The 19,919-nt window shown below is 42.1% G+C and overlaps 1 protein-coding gene across 2 annotated transcripts in view; it reads right to left on the reverse strand.

Annotated features, from left to right (window-relative positions):
- LOC143774312 (uncharacterized) overlaps window positions 1-19,919 on the reverse strand; it is a 102,174-nt gene that overhangs the window by 20,550 nt on the left and 61,705 nt on the right. Inside the window, exons 11-15 of one of the 2 annotated variants that reach the window (XM_077261761.1) lie at window positions 18,772-18,893; window positions 17,989-18,047; window positions 9,354-9,499; window positions 4,591-4,650; window positions 4,347-4,512 (exon numbers count right to left, since the gene is read on the reverse strand). In XM_077261761.1, the coding sequence (XP_077117876.1) occupies window positions 4,347-4,512; window positions 4,591-4,650; window positions 9,354-9,499; window positions 17,989-18,047; window positions 18,772-18,893 (553 nt within the window). The remainder of the gene's footprint in view (window positions 1-4,346; window positions 4,513-4,590; window positions 4,651-9,353; window positions 9,500-17,988; window positions 18,048-18,771; window positions 18,894-19,919) is intronic. The other variant, XM_077261762.1, reaches the window with a different exon arrangement.

The following is a 19,919-nucleotide window of genomic DNA, read 5'->3' on the forward strand; positions in this document are numbered from 1 at the left end:
AAGGGCAAAAGCAACCCGCTGGCACGAGAACAGCAAGGCTTAGCCCGAGCACAAGTCCCACAGGACTGCACAAAAGAACGCACATCCCGTGACAAGGAAGGCCACCAAAAGGACCTAGCCACCAAATCTCTGGTACCAAAAATCCCAGGATGCCCTGCCAACACCGAGGAATGAACCTCGGAATAACTCTGCTGGTCCATTTATCAAGAACAAACAGTCTATCAGGTGGACAAGAGTCAGGTCTACCAGCCTGAAATCTCTGCAACACACGTCGCAAATCAGGAGAAATGGCCGACAAAATCACTCCCTCTTTAAGAATACCAGCCGGCTCTGAGACTCCAGGAGAGTCAGGCACAAAGCTCCTAGAGAGAGAATCAGCCTTCACATTTTTCGAACCAGGCAGGTATGAGACCACAAAGTCAAAACGGGAGAAAAACAATGACCAACGAGCCTGTCTAGGATTCAGGCGTTTAGCAGACTCGAGGTACATCAGATTTTTGTGATCAGTCAAGACCACCACACGATGCTTAGCTCCCTCGAGCCAATGACGCCACTCCTCAAATGCCCACTTCATGGCCAACAACTCCCGATTACCAACATCATAGTTCCGCTCAGCCGGCGAAAACTTCCTGGAAAAGAAAGCACATGGTTTCATCACAGAGCAACCAGAGCCTCTCTGCGACAAAACAGCTCCTGCACCGATCTCAGAAGCATCCACTTCAACCTGAAAGGGAAGTGAGACATCAGGCTGGCACAAAACAGGCGCCGAGGTAAACCGGCGCTTCAGCTCCCGGAAGGCCTCAATGGCCGCAGGAGCCCAATTAGCGACATCAGAACCTTTCTTGGTCATATCCGTCAGAGGTTTAACAACGCTAGAAAAGTTAGCAATAAAACGACGGTAGAAATTAGCAAAACCCAAAAACTTCTGAAGACTCTTAACAGACGTGGGTTGAGTCCAATCATGAATAGCTCGGACCTTGACTGGGTCCATCTCCACAGCAGAAGGGGAAAAAATAAAACCCAAAAAAGAAACCTTCTGCACTCCAAAGAGACACTTTGAGCCCTTCACAAACAAAGCATTATCACGCAAAACCTGAAACACCATCCTGACCTGCTTTACATGAGAATCCCAATCATCAGAAAAAACTAAAATGTCATCCAGATAAACAATCATAAATTTATCTAGATACTTCCAGAAGATGTCATGCATAAAGGATTGAAACACTGAAGGAGCATTAGAGAGCCCAAAAGGCATCACCAAGTACTCAAAATTACCTTCGGGCGTATTAAATGCAGTTTTCCATTCATCTCCCTGCCTAATGCGCACAAGGTTGTACGCACCACGAAGATCTATCTTGGTGAACCAACAGGCACCCTTAATCCGAGCAAACAAGTCCGACAATAGTGGCAGAGGGTATTGAAATTTAACCGTGATTTTATTCAGAAGCCGATAGTCTATACAAGGTCTCAAAGATCCGTCTTTCTTGGCCACAAAAAAGAATCCCGCACCGAGAGGGGAAGAGGATGGACGAATATGTCCTTTCTCCAAAGACTCCTTTATATAAGAACACATTGCGGCATGCTCAGGTACCGACAGATTAAATAATCGTCCCTTAGGAAACTTACTACCAGGAATCAAATCTATAGCGCAGTCACAGTCCCTATGAAGAGGAAGAACACTGGACCTGGACTCACTGAACACATCCTGATAGTCAAGCAAATACTCAGGAACTTCTGAAGGAGTGGAGGAAGCAATAGACACCGACGGGGAATCGCAATGAATTCCCTGACAACCCCAACTTGACACAGACATAGCCCTCCAATCCAGAACAGGATTATGAGCCTGTAACCATGGCAGACCCAAAACAACCAAATCATGCATCTTATGCAGAACAAGAAAACGAATCACCTCCCGATGTTCAGGAGTCATGCACATGGTCACTTGTGTCCAATACTGCGGTTTATTCTCCGCCAATGGCGTAGCATCAATTCCTCTAAGAGGAATAGGATTTTCCAAAGGCTCCAGGACAAAACCACAGCGCCTGGCAAACGACAGGTCCATAAGACTCAGGGCAGCGCCTGAATCCACAAACGCCATAACAGGGTAGGAAGACAATGAGCAAATTAAAGTCACAGACAAAATAAATTTAGGCTGCAAGTTACCAACGGCGACAGGACTAACAAACTTTGTTAGGCGTTTAGAGCATGCTGATATAACATGTGTAGAATCACCACAGTAAAAACACAACCCATTCTGACGTCTATGATTTTGCCGTTCAGTTCTAGTCTGAATTCTATCACATTGCATTAAATCAGGCATCTGTTCAGACAACACCGCCAAAGGATTAGCGGATTTGCGCTCCCGCAAACGCCGATCAATCTGAATGGCCAACGTCATAGAATCATTCAGACTTGTAGGAATGGGAAAGCCCACCATCACATTCTTAATGGTTTCAGAAAGGCCATTTCTGAAATTTGCGGCCAGAGCACACTCATTCCACTGAGTAAGCATGGACCATTTCCGAAATTTTTGGCAATACACTTCGGCTTCATCCTGGCCCTGAGAAATAGCCAGCAAAGCCTTCTCTGCCTGAATTTCAAGATTAGGCTCCTCATAAAGCAATCCGAGCGCCAGAAAAAACGCATCAATATTCGCCAATGCCGGATCTCCTGGCGCCAATGAGAAAGCCCAATCCTGAGGGTCGCCCCGCAAGAAGGAGATAACAATTTTAACTTGCTGTGCTGAGTCTCCAGACGAACGAGGTCTCAAAGATAGAAACAATTTACAATTATTCCTAAAATTCCTAAATTTAAATCGATCTCCAGAGAACAGCTCAGGAATAGGTATCTTAGGTTCTGACATAGGACTGCCAACAACAAAATCCTGAATGCCCTGCACACGAGCAGCAAGCTGATCCACACTAGTAATCAGAGTTTGCACATTCATGTCTGCAGCAGAGTTTCAAGCCATTCAGAGGTAAAGGGGAAGAAAAAAAAAAAAAAAAAAACTCAGAACTTCTTTTTCTTTTAATCCCACTTCTGTAATGCATTAACTATTCAGGGGCCTGGCATACTGTTGTGATCCTAATGGCAGAGGATCTCAGGGTCTTCAGCAAAGTCTGCAAACATAAAAACTAGCTCTTAGGGAGGTGGTAACTGAGCTGACCACATACCTGATCCTAGCCCACAACTAACAGCAGCCGGGGAACGTACCTACGTTGGTTCTAGACGTCTCGCGCCAGCCGGAGATCTAACTAACCCTTTCAGAGAAAATACAGACCTCACTTGCCTCCAGAGAAAGGTACCCCAAAGTAGATACAGGCCCCCAACAAATAACGGTGAGGTAAGAGGAAAGGACAAACGTAAGTATGAACTAGATTCAGCAAAGAGAGGCCCACTAAATAATAGCAGAAATATAGAAAGCGGACTTATGTGGTCAGCGAAAAACCCTACCAAAATATCCACGCTGAATATCCAAGAACCCCCGTACCGACTGGGCAAAAAACAGAGTAATACAAATAAACAAAAAACAAGAAAGCAGGACTTAGCTTATGTTGCAAAAATCAGGACCAGTAGACAAGAGCAACCAGACAAGGACTGATTACATGGATGCCAGGCAATGGACTAAGACTCCAGGAAGTTTAAATAGAAACACCCAGAGTCTTAACGAACCAGGTGACTACCAACCTGGGGAAAGAGTATCCAAGAGCCATACCGCTAGTGACCACAAGAGGGAGCCAAAAAGTATAGTTCATAACAGGGGGAGCCGCCAAGCGTTCTGATCTCTTTTCAATCTATCTGACCATCTGACTGTGCCCTAATATGGGGCAATTAGCTTCTGCTGGGGTGTAATATTTTTTCTTGAGAAACATGTTAGGTTCTAGGTTGAAATCAATGGACTTGTGTCTTCTTTCAAACTTAACCCCTTCATGACATGCGCCATGCATGACATGAGCCCTCCCCACTTCATCTCGGAGGATCACAGATCCTACCCCATGAGCTCAGCTCCCAATATAACATTCATTCATTTATACTTCACTTTTACCTGATTAGAATCCAACTCAAGGGTAAGTAGACATTAAACTTATAATATACAGTATATATACTGTATATATATTTATATATATATATATATATATATATATATATATATATATATATATATATATATTTGTAGGCTTAATGTCCCTTTAACCTTGAGTTGGATTCTAATCAGTACTTTTGGGATAAATATCTTGAAAGATCTCACTTTCACCAAAGTTTCTTCTTCTTACTAGTTTCTACATTCAGGAGTCACACATTCATGCTATACAACACCAAGTTAAGAAGGTTAGCGGCACACTTACTAGCACTGTACACCTGTCTCCTTCTGTATCACACATTGACCTTCATTACAGTCATGGTAGTTCCGTGATGACGGATCGCAGTGAGAAATGCAGGTCAGACCTTCAGAAGTGATCACTTCTGTGTAAAACTCTTTAAAGCCGGGCGTAATTATCACCGTACAATAATCTGTAAGTCACATTAAAAAATATAAATATTAAGCTAAGTAAAGAGAATAATTCAAATGAGAATTTGCTTTCTTCTCACCTTGTATTTCCTCTTCTGTAACGTTTCCATATGCATTATCATAAGCATAACATGTCGTATCTGCAGGAGTAAGCACAGAGAGCAGTTAATGGTTGTGTCACATTGTAAAGCGTCACAGAGCTCGAGATGTCCACTTCACAGAATAACGGAACTACATGGTAATGTTCTGGCTGCCTAACAGGGCTGGAGCAAGATAAAAAAAACAGCCCTGCTGTAAGCAGGTTGCACGCGATGCAGTGAGAGACAGGAGGCAGAGCAAGGGTTAACAGGTTTAATAACAGGAGAATACTCCATGCAGGGAGGTAAAGGGTTAAAAAGTGAAGTAAACAGTATGGATAGCAAAGGATATTGGGAGGTAAAGAATAACGGTTCAAGGAATGGCAGTTCCTGTGAAGCACTTGTGTCGGAAGTTCCTCAAATTGTAACTCCTGCTGGGAACTCAATAGCACTGGCAACGGCTGGTGCGGTCTCTTTTCTGGGAAGGTCCTGTGGGCAACAATGCCCCATCTTCTGGCGGCAGCGGTCGGTCTCCAGTACCTTCCGCTGAGCCTAGTCCATATGCTACAGTGGCTGATCCGGGTGCAGGCCACAGTACTGTACGAGCCCAACGTGGCTCAGCAAATATAAACTGACAAAATCAGGGTCTCCAGTGAGTGGGAAAGTATATGCTGGTAAGGTGGGTTACACAAGTCTATCCAGCACTCGGTTTTCTCTTTGCGGCAAGTGTGCTGTTCTCATGTCATGAAGCACATGGCACCTAGATTTCTGTCAGCTACTGGGCGCGCTGCGCTCTTCTTACTATGCTGCGTGCTGCCTGCTCCTGCCAAGACAGAAGTGCCGATAACCACTGGCGTGCTGCTTCTCTGGCGGGGTGCTGCACTCAATCTCTCTCTGACACCACGCACACAATACTCACTAGCCAGGAACGTTCAGCATCTTGCTCGGTGGTGATCAACGGGCACCCTGCATGTCTCTCCTCACAGTCTCTGTCAGCGGTGGCAGTGGGGGTGCTTGAGCGTGGGGTTGCGCTATACAGATGATCCGGGATGGCCATACTCACTGGCCTCTGCGGATGGCGGCGGGAGACAACGGATGGTGACCTGCTCGTGGCTGGTTTTCCCAGGTCGGAGCACTTCTCTTCCTGGCTGCTGCTGAACACATGGCTTCTCTGTGCGCAGCAGTCCCTCTCTCTCTCTGGATTGCTGCAGCACTCCTGGCCTCTCTCTTTCTCTGGTACGGCCCCTTTGCAGTCGATGGGGGCTGTTGAAGCATCGGTACTCGGCGGGGGGAACGGGAAGCAGAGTGTGCCGCTTACCTCTCTGCATGCTGTCCTGGGTTGGAGTCAAATCTGCTCTGCTGCGAGTGCTTTCTCCTTTTACATTCCCGCCCCAGATGTCAGGAGGAAGGTCTGCCTCACTAAAGCTTTCCCCCAGGAACAGAGGATGCAGCCTTTTCAGTTCCGGACCCGACACACAGGTACCAGCGGTGCTGTCATCCCCCTTACACCGCCACATCGACCCACCAGCCCACATACAATATAGCCTTTCCCTGATGCCAAAAATCATGTGCAACATTTCCATAGCATCATTCTCTCTGTCCTACCTCTGACCACTTTGCTTCAGGGGTTGTCTGGTAAATCCGAATTGGACCTGTTAGGAAGTGTCCACATTCAATAGGTAAAATATGTCTGTCCTTTTCCTCAGAGTAGGATATGCCTATTGTTAATGTGTCCTTGTAGGTATGTACAAACTTGACATTACCAGTACTACTCACCTCTTGATGCAGAAGTAAGCAACCATTATAAGCTGCATTCACATATTGCAGTGCTTTTTGCTGCAATTTTTGAAAATGGTGGCAAAAAACAAATGATAAAACATTTTGAGGACTTTTTAAGTATAAACATAGCCATGAAGCTCATTTTGTATTGTTACATGTGTACAATATCCGAACCACCGTCATTACATGAAGGCAGTGCCAGACCCACCAAACATGAATGTGACACTGAAACCGGTGTCAGCACATGAATGCAGCAAAGAACCCATCATTAGCACATGAATGCAGAGCCAGGACCATCGTCAATATATAAATGTAGCACCAGAACCACAGTCAGTACATGACTGCAGCACCATACCCACCATCAGTACATGACGCATAAAATCACCAACATAAATCACCAAGCTTAGTATAGCAATTAGTGATGAGTAAGCACTAAAATGCTTGAGTGTTCATTACTAGAATCAAGAAAGTCGGATGCTCTGATGGGCTCGACTCGTGTGCTATCGATCGCAGCATTTAGAAGGCAGGGAGAGGGAGGGGCTTCCTCTGCCCTCCCATCAGCACCTCATGATGTCATCGTGGAAGCCCAATCATTGCCATGGTGACCCGATGTCGTCATGATGACACCCAGGTCACCAGTGCTAGCAAGCCAGCTAGATCATGCACAGTGCATGATCTAACTAGCTTGTTTTTGGTCGAGCAGAGAAAGGTACAAAGCATAGTAATGCTCGATCAATGCTATGCTTTATAACTGCAATCAGAGCCGTGAAAGTGAAAGTCCCATAGAAGGACTAAATAAAAAAAAAGTTTAAAAAAAAATTGTAAAAGTATTTAACAAAAATCACAAAATAATAAAATACTAACTAAAAATATACTGTATTCTTAAATTAATGTTTTTATGAAAAAATAAAAAATAAACAAAAAAAATTACTTATTTTGTATTGCCACGTCCTGAATGACCCGCCCTATAAAAATGTCTCATTAGATAACACTTTTAGTGATCACCATAAAAAAATGAAGGAAAGAAACCAATGCTTTATCAGCATATTGCCAAACAAAAAGTGGAATAAAACATGATCAAAAAGATGAATGTAAATAAAAATAGTATCGCTGAAAACATCTTGTCCAGCAAAAACACAAGCAACCAAACAGCTTCATTAATGGAAAAAAAAAAAGATCTAAACTCTCAAAATAAAGAAGTGCAAAAATAATTATTTTTTATAAAAACATATAAATGTGGAATCGCTGTAATTGTACTGAACTAACAAAATAAAGCTGCTGTATCAATTTTACCACTCGCAGAACGGCACTAAAAAAAGCAGTTTCTGAATCGCTGACTTTTGTTCATTCTGTCTCCCAAAAGTTGGAATAGTAAGTGATCAAAAAATGTCATGTGCCCGAAAATGGTACCAGTAAAAACATCAATTTGTCCTGCAAAAAACAAGCCATAACATGACTATGTTCGCAGAAATATAGAAAATTTATAGCTCTCAAATTGTGGTGATGCAAAAACTACTTCTTGCAACTAAAAAGCGTCTTTTAGTGTGTGACAGCTGCCAAATATAAAAAACCCGATATAAATCTGGTATCGCTGTAATCGCACGGACCCGAAGAATAAAGTCATCTAATCACTTATACAAGCAAGGAATGGCGCAAAAGATAAATAAAACCAATTCTTCACCTGCTGTTGGTTATTATTATTAATTATTATTATTTGTTATTATTATAGCACCATTTATTCCATTGCACTTTACATGTGAAAAGGGGTATACATAATAAAAAAACAAGCACAATAATCTTAATTCGAGTCATCGACTGGTACAGTAGGAAAGAGGACTTGATTTGGAGTTGATTCGTTCATTCTGCCTCCCAAAGATCTGGCAGTAAGACTCAGCTCACATTTATCCTGCACTCAGCACTGAGCGCTTACACAGGGGTTTCCATATAAATCTCTGATATACATGATTCAGACAGAACCCCCGGAGGAAGATTCTCTATAATGAAGCTGATGGGGACATTGGACACTGTCTGGCCAATGATCCGGCTGTGTGTGTCTTTTTAGGTTTGCATAAAAATGCCGTCAGCCACAGGAAAGGAAGGAAACCACTTAACAGTGGCCAGATGAAGTCCAGAATAACTGCTGCCTCAAATTTTTGCCAAATTTAAGTTAAGTTATATCGAACAAATTTTACCACTGTCATGAAGTACAATAAGTCGCGAAAAAACAGTCTCAGAATCAGTGGGATTTGTTAAAAAATTCCAGAGTTATTACCAAATAAAATGACAGTGGTCAGAATTGTAAAATTTGGCCTGTTCATGAAGATGAAAACAGGCTTGGGGGGAGAAAGGGTTAAAAAGAACCTTTCACCAAATTTGTCCTGTTGAATTGGACAGGTAATGTAAAAGTGGAGATATCAGCAATTAAAGTATTTGACACCTAATGAGTTAACTTTTCTTAAATCCATGTGAGAGTTATCAGATAGTTTTCACTGGGGGCGTGTACTTCTTGCTCCTGTGTGTTTCTGCCTGCATGTGACTGGGCAACTCATGCAGGGAGAAGTATACGCCCACAGGGATAAGTTTATAATAACACCCACTTGGACTTAACAAAAGTTAACTCACTAGGTGCCAAATACTTTGCTAATATCTCGGCAACAGAGAGGTGAAATAAAAAAAAACAGGTTTTACGTCACTCTGCAGTCCTAATTACGTCATGTTTCCAATTCAAAGTAAAAAATTGGTGAAAGGTCCTGTTTAAAGATATTTGTTGAAAGCTGACACATCATTAGGTCAACGTAGATGATGTGTCCTAGTGTCACACACAACAATGAGCACAATACATGCAGGTTGGTACGACATTTATATACACTTTGACCCAATTTTTCTGTTTTAGAAATGTAACCTGACAAGATTAGATGAGGAACTTCTTAACATATTTGACACAAGTATTATTTTAAGTACAATGATGAAGACATTGATGTACTCACTTGTGTCTGTGCAGTTAGTGTTTTTTACAGTTTCCACTTTTTCCTTAACTTGTTCAAAAATGTGTTCATATTGTTCTGTCACATCAGCATTTTCCGTATATTGAATTTCCACAATCACTTTATGGTCCACTATGATACTCCCACTCCTGTCAAAGTCAAATATAAATTATTAATAGGTTGTCATTATCTAATGTCCACCCAACAGTCCAGACAGCGATGATGGTGGGAATTCTGTAGACTTAATCATATTTCACACACTCCCTTAAAACATGTCAATAGGAATATAATTCTGGATAATTGGGTTCTTCTGACCTCTTTGACAAAAATTTTGGGTCAATTTTGATTTTTAGAATTGAATGGCTGCATATACAATGAAAGGAACATTTAGCTATAAAGGTGGGAACAAGCTTACAACTGTGCACCAACATCAACAAGGACATTTATATGATAACTAAATCCAGATATTGCACAATATACCATGTAAGTGTTTTTCCAATTAAGTCAAACATCAGATACAATCCATATACAGTATATGAAAATATTTTACTGAGTCACACAGCTACTACATTTAAAAGTTATTGGTAAAAACAAGTAAGGATGAAAGCAAGTAGAGGCCGATGAGTGACATATAATGAATGTAGGATTACAATATCAAATGGCAAAATACCACCAAGGAGTTATATCAGGTAAGTATAGACACACATTTACGTATATATACAGCCATGGCCGAAAGTGTTGCCAACCTGGAAATTATTCCAGAAAATGAAGTATTTCTCCACGAAAATTATTGCAATTGCACGTTTTGTTATACCCATGTTTATTTCCTTTGTGTGTATTGGAACAACAAAAAAAACAGAGAAAAGAAATGCAAATTATATATTCTTTCACGCAAAACCCCCAAAATGGGCCAGATGAAATTGTGGATTAGCAACTTTGTTTCAAGCATGTGATGCTCAATCAAACTCTGGCAAGTAACATGTGTGGGCAAATATGAAAATCACAACTGAAATCAGTAAAGGCTGGTTTCATACTTGCGTACAGGAGGGCTGCGGATGGCAGCGTACTTCCTCCCTTCTTCCTCCATGAAACCCCACCTACGCTCCACCTACTACTCCATGCAAGCTGCATTGCCCTGCCTAACTATCTTTAACATTGGGTACGCAGGCCATGCAAATGTATGCGGATGCCTCAGCACCCAAATGTTAAAGATAGGTACGTAGGGCAATGCAACACGCAAGAGTAGGCGGAGCATAGGCAGAACATAGGTGGGGTTTCATGGAGGAAGAAGGGAGGAAGTACGCTGCCATCCGCTGTCCTCCTGTACGCTAGTGTAAAACCATCCTAATAAAAGGAGACATTGACTCAGTCTTTGCATTGTATATCTGTGTGGGCCACACTAATCATGGAGAACAGAAAGAGGAGTACTTGAGAACAAAAATAGTTGAAAAATATCAACAATCTAAAGGTTACAAGTCCATCTCCAGAGAACATGATGTTCCTTTCTCCATTTCTGCACAACATAATCAAAAACTTTACAACCAAAGTGTGAGATGGTGTTGAAAGGACATGCAGTGTCAGACTCCAGCTACAAAAGATCACTGTTGCCACTTAGATAGACTCTATTATAGACCTCATGGTGTTTTTCAGTACTAGGTGAGACCTGGCCCAAGGATCACGGGCATGTGACAGATCCGCTGTGATCCTTGTAGCTTAGAGTTCGTGATGTTCCAGAAATTGGCCAAAGTTCTTGAAAAGTGTGCACCTGTTCCATAATGTCTGTTAGAGAGAGAATTCCATGGAGGGACTACAGTTGCAATCCCCTCATGCCATTTGCTATGAGGAGGGGAGCCTCCTGCAAGTCTACCGGGCTAATCCATGGTTCGTGTGACAAACCCGTCATTCACTTCTTGGCCTCCCAGCTAACAGCCGAGTGGATGATCCCCAGTTACAAGGATACAGTCAGTAAGTCATGAGCTCCGGCCCCGCCACAGTGATTTTGGTGGGTGTGTGCACCTGGACCTAGAAAGAGAGTTTGTGCCAAATTTAGATTCTCCCTCAAAGATATTGTTTGCTAGCAGATCTGTATGAACACTAGCTAAATGCTCGCAGCATTAGAGAGGCTTATATACATTTACTCTTAACAGACCTCTCCACTTGGAGAACCACCTGTGAGTGGGGGGAAAGAGTGGTTAGAGAATTGCTAAGTTTGTTAACTTCTGTGCTGCACCACTGCTGGGCCAGCTTCTTTCATTCATCTAATTGCATTGTTGTCTGTGGTTAAGTCCTCAGAGTCATGCTGTAATACTGAGGGTTAATGCAGAGTAACACAAACTCCACTAGATGGCAGTAGAGTGGAGAGTGAGCTGAAAATCCTATTAAGAAACAAATCTACAGCAATACAGCAAAGCTACCACTAGGTGACAGTAGAATAGTCATAGAGTCAAGTCGATACCAGAGGGTAGCGCAGTACCAAAGGGAAAGCCAAGGCGCAGAGTCACATGAGAGCAAAAGGTCAGTACCGGTCAGTAGCAGAAATACCAGAAGACAGGGACGAAATCAGGTCAGAGCCAAGCTAAAGTCAAATACTGGGGAATCCAAACACACTGGGAAATGAGGAGTGGGGATGGGTAGATGGAAGGTCAACAGACACGGGTTGGGTCAGCAAGACAGATCACGAACTCACCAGAGCCAGCTAGCATGCCGAAGGCAAGCAATATAACTGGCACTGCACACAGGTTGCAGCACAGAGATATAGCAGACTGGACACAGGAACGAGGCAGGGAAAGTAAGCCCCTAACATGACCAGACCGGGAAAGGAAAGATAAAACCAAAACCTGGCCTGGATCATGACACTCAGCTACCGCATTACGCGGAAGTATAGGTCAGGCAAATTATAGTTCATTTGATAATACATTCTGAGCCCAAAAGTTGTGCAGCACAGGGGTCCTAGTGGACACTGAGTAGGTGTGTGTGAAACTTTGCCATGTTTTCCCTTTTAGTTCCAGGGAAACTCAGACTCCATTGTCAGTAAAACAATAGTTCCTTGACAAATTGCCTGATCGTGTTCTTTGTCCATGGCCAGCTGTAACCTGGGGAGACCACCCAGGTACACGGTCTACAACTGGCTCTGTAGTTAAACTCCCTGGACATCAGAAAAAAATGATGAAAGGTTGTAACTCAGGATGGATCGAATGGTGGATCAGCAGCTCCAATCAAGTTCCAAGAAAATTCAAGCTGTCCTGCATTCTCAGGGTGCGTCAGTATGAGCATGAACTATCCATCCACTTTTGAATTAAATAAAATGCTATAACAGGAGACCTAGGAGGACCCCACTGTTGATACAGAGACATAAAAAAGATAGACTGCAATTTTCCAAAATGTACATAAATAAACCAAAATCATTCAGGGAAAGCATCTTTTGGACAGATCCTTTTTTATTAAAGTACATCATTATACTGTTTGCCAAAGATGGAATGATGCCTACAAAGAAAAAAACACAAGACCTACAGTCAAATATGATGGAGGTTCAAAGATATGTTGGGGTTGTTTTATTGCCTCTGGCATTGAATGCCTTGACTGTGTGCAAGGCATCATGTAATTTGCAGATTACCAAAGGATTTTGGATTGCAATGTCTTGTGAGGCCAGTTGGCTCTCTCTCTATCTCATTCTTGCTGTTCACTTTTGAGAGGGGTCACATAGGGGAACATGTTGGAAGGAACTGGAAACATCTGCCACCTCACACCCACCATGCGGTCCAGCTCCTTGGTCGAACAACAAGACAGTATCTGACATGTTTCATTTGCTTATACCTTGTGTACTACCACCTGTATTTATATATCTAATATATAAAGCTGAATGTGTGTGTGTGTGTATGTATGTATGTATGTATGTATGTCCGGGATTGGCATCTGAACCGTAGCAGCTACAGCCACAAAATTTTGCACAGTCACACGTCTGGACCCCGAGAGCGTCATAGGCTATGTTGTGAGGTGAAATTTTAACCCCGCGCTTTCCAATTCACCAAACAATTTTGCCCCTATCTACATAATGGGGAAAAAGTGAAAGGAAAAGTGTTGGAGGCGTCGCAGCTACAGGCACAAAATTTTGCACAGTCACACGTCTGGACCCTGAGAGCGTCAAAGCTATATTGTGAGGTGAAATTTTAACCCCGCGCTTTCCAAGTCACCAAACAATTTTGCCCCTATCTACATAATGGGGAAAAAATGAAAGGAAAAGTGTTGGAGGCAAATTAACAGCTGCCAGATGTGAACAAGGGGGACTTAAAGAATGACAGCGATGGCACCAAAGAGTATATACTGTACAGTTGCTAAGGTGGGGCCCCAACATGGGATAATCACACCACCACGGGGATATGAACACACACACAAAATGCGCCACACACTACCACGTGCTCGAACACATATACCACCCTCAGTGCACATTTCACCACACATACACCAACCTCGCCACATAAAAGTAGAAACACAAAAGTCGCCGCTCAAAACTCGCCACGCGCAAAACTCTCCACATGCAAAACTCGCCACACGTGCAAAACTCGCCACACGCAAAACTTGCACACGCAGAAAAATTGCCACACGCAGAAAAATTGCCACATGCACAAAAGTTGCAACACATGCAAAAGTTGCCTCACACAAAACTTGCACATACTCAAAAGGCACCACACATAAAACTCGCCACGCGCAAAACTCGCCATGCGCAAAACTTGCTGCACACAACTTGCTACACTAACCTGTCACATGCAACTCGACACACAAAAAGTTGCTACACGCATGTCGCCACACAAAACTCATCTCACAAAAGTCCCTACATGCATGTCGCCACACGCAACTCAACACACACAACTTGACACACGAAACTCGCCCTAAAACACACACAAGTCTGGTATCCTTCAAAAATAAAAATCTGATTAATAAGCAGACAAACTACAAGAGCAACAAATGTACCATATAGGAATCCGGCAGCTGTCAGTCACATGACCAGTCTATTATGTGTATGTGTGAGCTAATATATACTGCCAGGGGGTGGGCTTACTGTTGGCTGGGGATTTATCAGGCTGCCATTTTAGCTTACAAATACTGAGGTAAAAATACTGACCAAATAACGTGTGAACGAGGGCTAATACAGGAGGAGATGGCATACAGCTATATACTATATACAGGAGATGACACACAGGTATATACTATTTACAGGGGAGATGACACACAGGTATATACTATATACAGGAGGAGATGACACACAGATATATACTATATACAGGAGAGATGACACACAGGTATATACTATATAGAGGAGGAGATGACATACAGGTACATACTACATACAGGAGGAGATGACATACAGGTATATACTATATACAGGAGGAGATGACACACAGGTATATACTATATACAGGAGCAGATTACCTACAGGTATATAGTATATACAGGAGGAGATGACACAGGTATATGCTATGTATAGGAGGAGATGACATACAGGTATATACTATATACAGGAGATGACACACAGATATATACTATATATAGGTGAGATGACACACAGGTATATACTATATACAGGAGATTACATACAGGTATATCTAATATATAAAGCTGAATGTGTGTATGTATGTATGTGTGTATGTCCGGGATTGGCATCTGTACCGTCGCAGCTACAGCCACAAAATTTTGCACAGTCACACGTCTGGACCCCGAGAGCGTCATAGGCTATGTTGTGAGGTGAAATTTTAACCCCGCGCGTTCCAATTCACCAAACAATTTTGCTCCTATCTACATAATGGGGAAAAAGTGAAGGGAAAAGTGTTGGAGGAAAATTGACAGCTGCCAGATGTGAACAATGAGGACTTAAAGAATGAGAGCGATGGCGACAAAGAGTATATACCGTACAGTTGCTAAGGTGGGGCCCCGACATGGGATACTCACCACACACGGGGATATGAACACAAACACAAAATGCGCCACACACTACCACGTGCTTGAACACATATACCACCCTCAGCACACATTTCACCACACACACACACCAACCTCGCCACATAAAAGTCGAAACACAAAAGTCACCACTCAAAACTCGCTACATGCAAAACTCGCCATATGCAAAACTAGGCTCACGCAAAACTCGCCACACGTGCAAAACTCACCTCATGGAAAACTCACCTCATGCAAAACTTGCACACACAGAAAAATTGCCACATGTACAAAAGTTGCACCACATGCAAAAGTTGCCTCACACAAAACTTGCACATACTCAAAATGCACCACACATAAAACTCGCCACGCGCAAAACTCGCCATGCACAAATCTTGCTGCACACAACTTGCTACACTAACCTGTCACATGCAACTCAACACACAAAATGTTGCTACACGCATGTCGCCACACAAAACTCATCTCACAAAAGTCGCTACATGCATGTCGCCACACGCAACTCAACACACACAACTTGACACATAAAACTCGCCCTAAAACACACACAAGTCTGGTATTGTCCTTCAAAAATAAAAATCTGATTAATAAGCAAACTACAAGAGCAACAAATGTACCATATAGGAAATACGGCAGCTGTCAGTCACATGACCTGTCTATTATGTGTATGTGTGAGCTAATATATACTGCCAGGGGGGAGGGCTTCCTGTTGGCTGGGGATTTATCAGGCTGCCAATAGCAACCAATCACAGCTCAGCTTCTATTTTGCTACAGTTAATTAACCTGAGCTCTGATTGGTTAATATAGGCAACAAAGACATTCTCAGTATAACAAAGCTAATATATGTTGTGAAATGCTTCTATTTGCTTAGTTTTTGCCTTTTAATAATTACATTTCTATCTATTTGTTTTGTGGTTTTTGTGTGCAGAATAAATTTTTGTTAACACATTCTATTTTGCTAACAGCAGTCATTAACCCGGGCGAAGCCGGGTAGTACAGCTAGTATATATATATATATATATATATATATATATATATGACCATTGTATATGTATATCTATTGTGTATATAGTGCTTTGTCTAGTGTGCCCTTAAGACAATTAAATATCTAATTTACCATGAGCTGCTCTTTTAACTTGATTCATGAATCCACACGTCCGTGTTCTTGGTTTAACTTCACATGCTGCCGGGGCTGGTTTCTGGCCGGATATAATACCGTTAATGGACCAGGCTTATATCTAATGAGGAATTGGTGGTTCTGTTTAACTGGAGCTAGCGAAAAGGGCTTTCTGTGCCTCCCTGTGCTTGTGTGATAGTGTGATAGTTGGTTATAGTGGGGAGATTGTACCACTTGATCTCACTGACATAATAGTGGCATCAGAAGGGGATGTGAACTGCAGTTCATCACAGGAACAGGGGACATTACAAGATTGGGTGCACTATTACAGGACAGGGAACATTGTAACAGGATTAAAGACATTATTACTGATTGGGGGCCAGAATTACTATATGGGGCTAATTGTAAAACTATATTAGTGTATGGGGCCTATTGGGGTTAAAAAAAGGAACAAAAGTAAAAAAAATGTAAAATGAAGAATGAAAAAAGGAAAAAATGTTTGGCCACTAAAGATACGGTTTAATGTAAAAATTGAAGTAAGAGAGAAGACCTGTTACCATAACTCACATGATAAACACCGTTAGAAATAATAAAAAAAACACCCCAAAAAATGATGATTATAAAGTCTTACAGAAAAATAATGATATAGTTGAAAACGTAATCTTCTCCCGTAATGAAAGGGGCCCTTCATATTCAATGGGGTAGCGGCTCTACCAATGGTCTATACTCTCTATAAAGGAAGAAACCCTGGTCTACAACCTTCAGATGTTGAAACAGGTTCTATGGCTATGAGTTGTACTCCTATTAATATGAAATGTGTAAAAGTTCCATACAAGGACAATTTTAATGTCTCCAATTATTGACCCATTGTTGTAGTGAACATTTCAAATCCTGTTGTGAACACTTGTATTTGATGGAACAAAATTGGTGGTATGGTACAAGTAATTTGGTCACTACTATATTATAACTCTAGAATAATGAGTATTAATAGCTGTGCATTAACTATTAGATGGAGGTTGTCTGGTCCAAATCGTCTATGAAACTGCATACTTTTGAATCCCCACAGCGCCCGCACTTCACGCTGCAAGGATTCGCTGGCTTCTGACCAGGGACGGATGGTATGTATGAGTTATACATACTAGCAGCAAGAGCCTGTCTAGTGGGCGTGATGTCATTCCATACATTTATATTGAGCGAGGCTGTGCCCCGTCCAATGGATGTGGCTGACAACTGGGCGTGGCCTCACTTCATACAAGTGTATGAAAGTGAGGCCTTGCCCACTGGCCGGGAGTATGTATAAAGCATAAATACCCTCTAGTCCCGAGTCAGATAATGGTGAATCCCTGTAGTGCACAGTGCATGCGCTGCGGGGATTCATAAGTCTGCAGTCACATAGAGTGACTACAGACTTATCAATTTGGACCGGACAACCCCTTTAAATGACATTTGCATACATGAAGATCCTCATTTAAGGCCTACACTCTTTGCATGGTTCCAAAGGCCAACTATGGTGAATGTTATGCTCAAGACCAATGCCCTGTTCAACACATTTAACCAAAAAAGGAAGAGGCTTACTTTATTTTCAGAATTATTACATCTTTATATCCTTCCAAATCTTTATAGACTTCGTTCATCTGTTTAAACAAAGATTAAGATTAAAACATGCTGGAACTAAAGCAAAAGTGTAGTTCAGGCTTAAAAGGATTGTTCTCTTTCAGACATTGTTCTACCCTGGCTACATTTTGTTAAAAAATAATAAACTCACTGTACTCACCTTCCTTGGGTCCACCGGGAAGTCTCTGCCCATTTTCCGGTGTCTAACATTGGCCGTCACAGAGACGTCATGTCAACAGGCCAGCAAAAGCCATTCTGTGAATTTATAGGCTCTGAAGGGTAGTGTTCCATCTCCACGAGAAGAGCCACTGAGCTCAATGATTGTCTAACTTGACGCCAGTGCTGCCGGCAATTACCATGGACGTAGAGAAGTGCCAGAGAGTGTACAGTGTGGCTTTTTAATATTTAATAAACTGCAACCAGGGCAGAACATTTCCTGAAATGGGACAACCCTCTCTAGACACATTAGAGCAAAACTGGACAAATCCATTGATTTTGATGGGAGGATGTGACTATCCTATGTGTCTGGAGGCTTTTTAATTATCCCCTAACAAATTCTGACATGAGAATGAAGGATCAGCATGTCGAACTTTATAATACAATCCCTTTAGCCCAAGGGAGATGTCACCACGAGAAGTGTCCCGCAGTGGCTTGCTCACCTCTGCCCATTGTGGACATGTGCACACTCAGCCAAGTGGACATGGGTATGGGGTGTGGAAAACTGTCATCATCCTTTCTTCTTACCTCGTGTTTAAACTCCGTTTCAAATTTTTTATATTCTTGTGATTCATTGTTTTTATAATTGTCATCATAATCTATATTGGTGATCTTCAACTCAACCTTCACAAAAGTGTCTACTGACTTTACTGCAGGAGAAAATAAGATGTGGAATTCGAAATGCTTAATATTCAAAAAGTTAGTAAAACATATCAGTAATCCTAAACAATCTACATAGGCATATATTTATTATCTGACCATGATGTGCTACTTGGATACTTTTTTTTAATATTTCAGAGGGCTGTCCAGCTCTCTATGCTGTTACTTGCTTTTATTTAGATGAATAGTCTTCCACGTAACACATGGTCTGCAGAGATAACGATGTAATAAGTCTATGCTTTATCTCATAAATTGAGGGTGAATAGTAGGTACCTCAATCTTTGAAGTCAAAATGTTATAGTTTCATATGGAGAGGGGCCGTTGTTAAATTAATATTACCAGTGGTTAAAATAATTTTGGAGTTTGAGTTTTGGACCAATTAGTTTTTGGTAAATAACTATAAGACATGTAGTATACATGTTCAAGGGTGAGTTGGGGAAAATAAGTTACCCATCTTTGGATAGTTGAAAAATGTTTGCGAGGTGGTGGTCTGACCACCAGAAAAGAACAGTCTACCACCCCAACAAATCAAGACATGTTTGACCAGGAAAATTATTTGAGAGCAAGAGTAAAAATATACATCTTTGTACCCTGTTAGCCAGTAGACAGAAAAATATTAAGACCTGAAAGTCCTCGGTGGTTAATGGCTATATAAAAAGATGGTAAGTTGGTAACAAATAGCAAGCTTTCGAGACTACTCAGGTCTCCTCATCAGGCAACACTGAGAATGGCAGACATCGCTGTTAATAGAGATCCCTGAGGTCTCAGCAGTCAGGCACCCACCAGTCTTCCATTAATCACATACACTCACTGGCCACTTTATTAGGTACACCTGTCCAACTTCTTGTTAACACTTAATTTCTAATCAGCCAATCACATGGCGGCAACTCAGTGCATTTAGGCATGTAGACATGGTCAAGACAATCTCCTGCAGTTCAAACCGAGCATCAGTATGGGGAAGAAAGGTGATTTGAGTGCCTTTGAACGTGGCATGGTTGTTGGTGCCAGAAGGGCTG

This window comes from Ranitomeya variabilis, chromosome 5 (assembly GCF_051348905.1).
Source record: "Ranitomeya variabilis isolate aRanVar5 chromosome 5, aRanVar5.hap1, whole genome shotgun sequence".
NCBI classification, from domain to species: Eukaryota; Metazoa; Chordata; class Amphibia; order Anura; family Dendrobatidae; genus Ranitomeya; species Ranitomeya variabilis.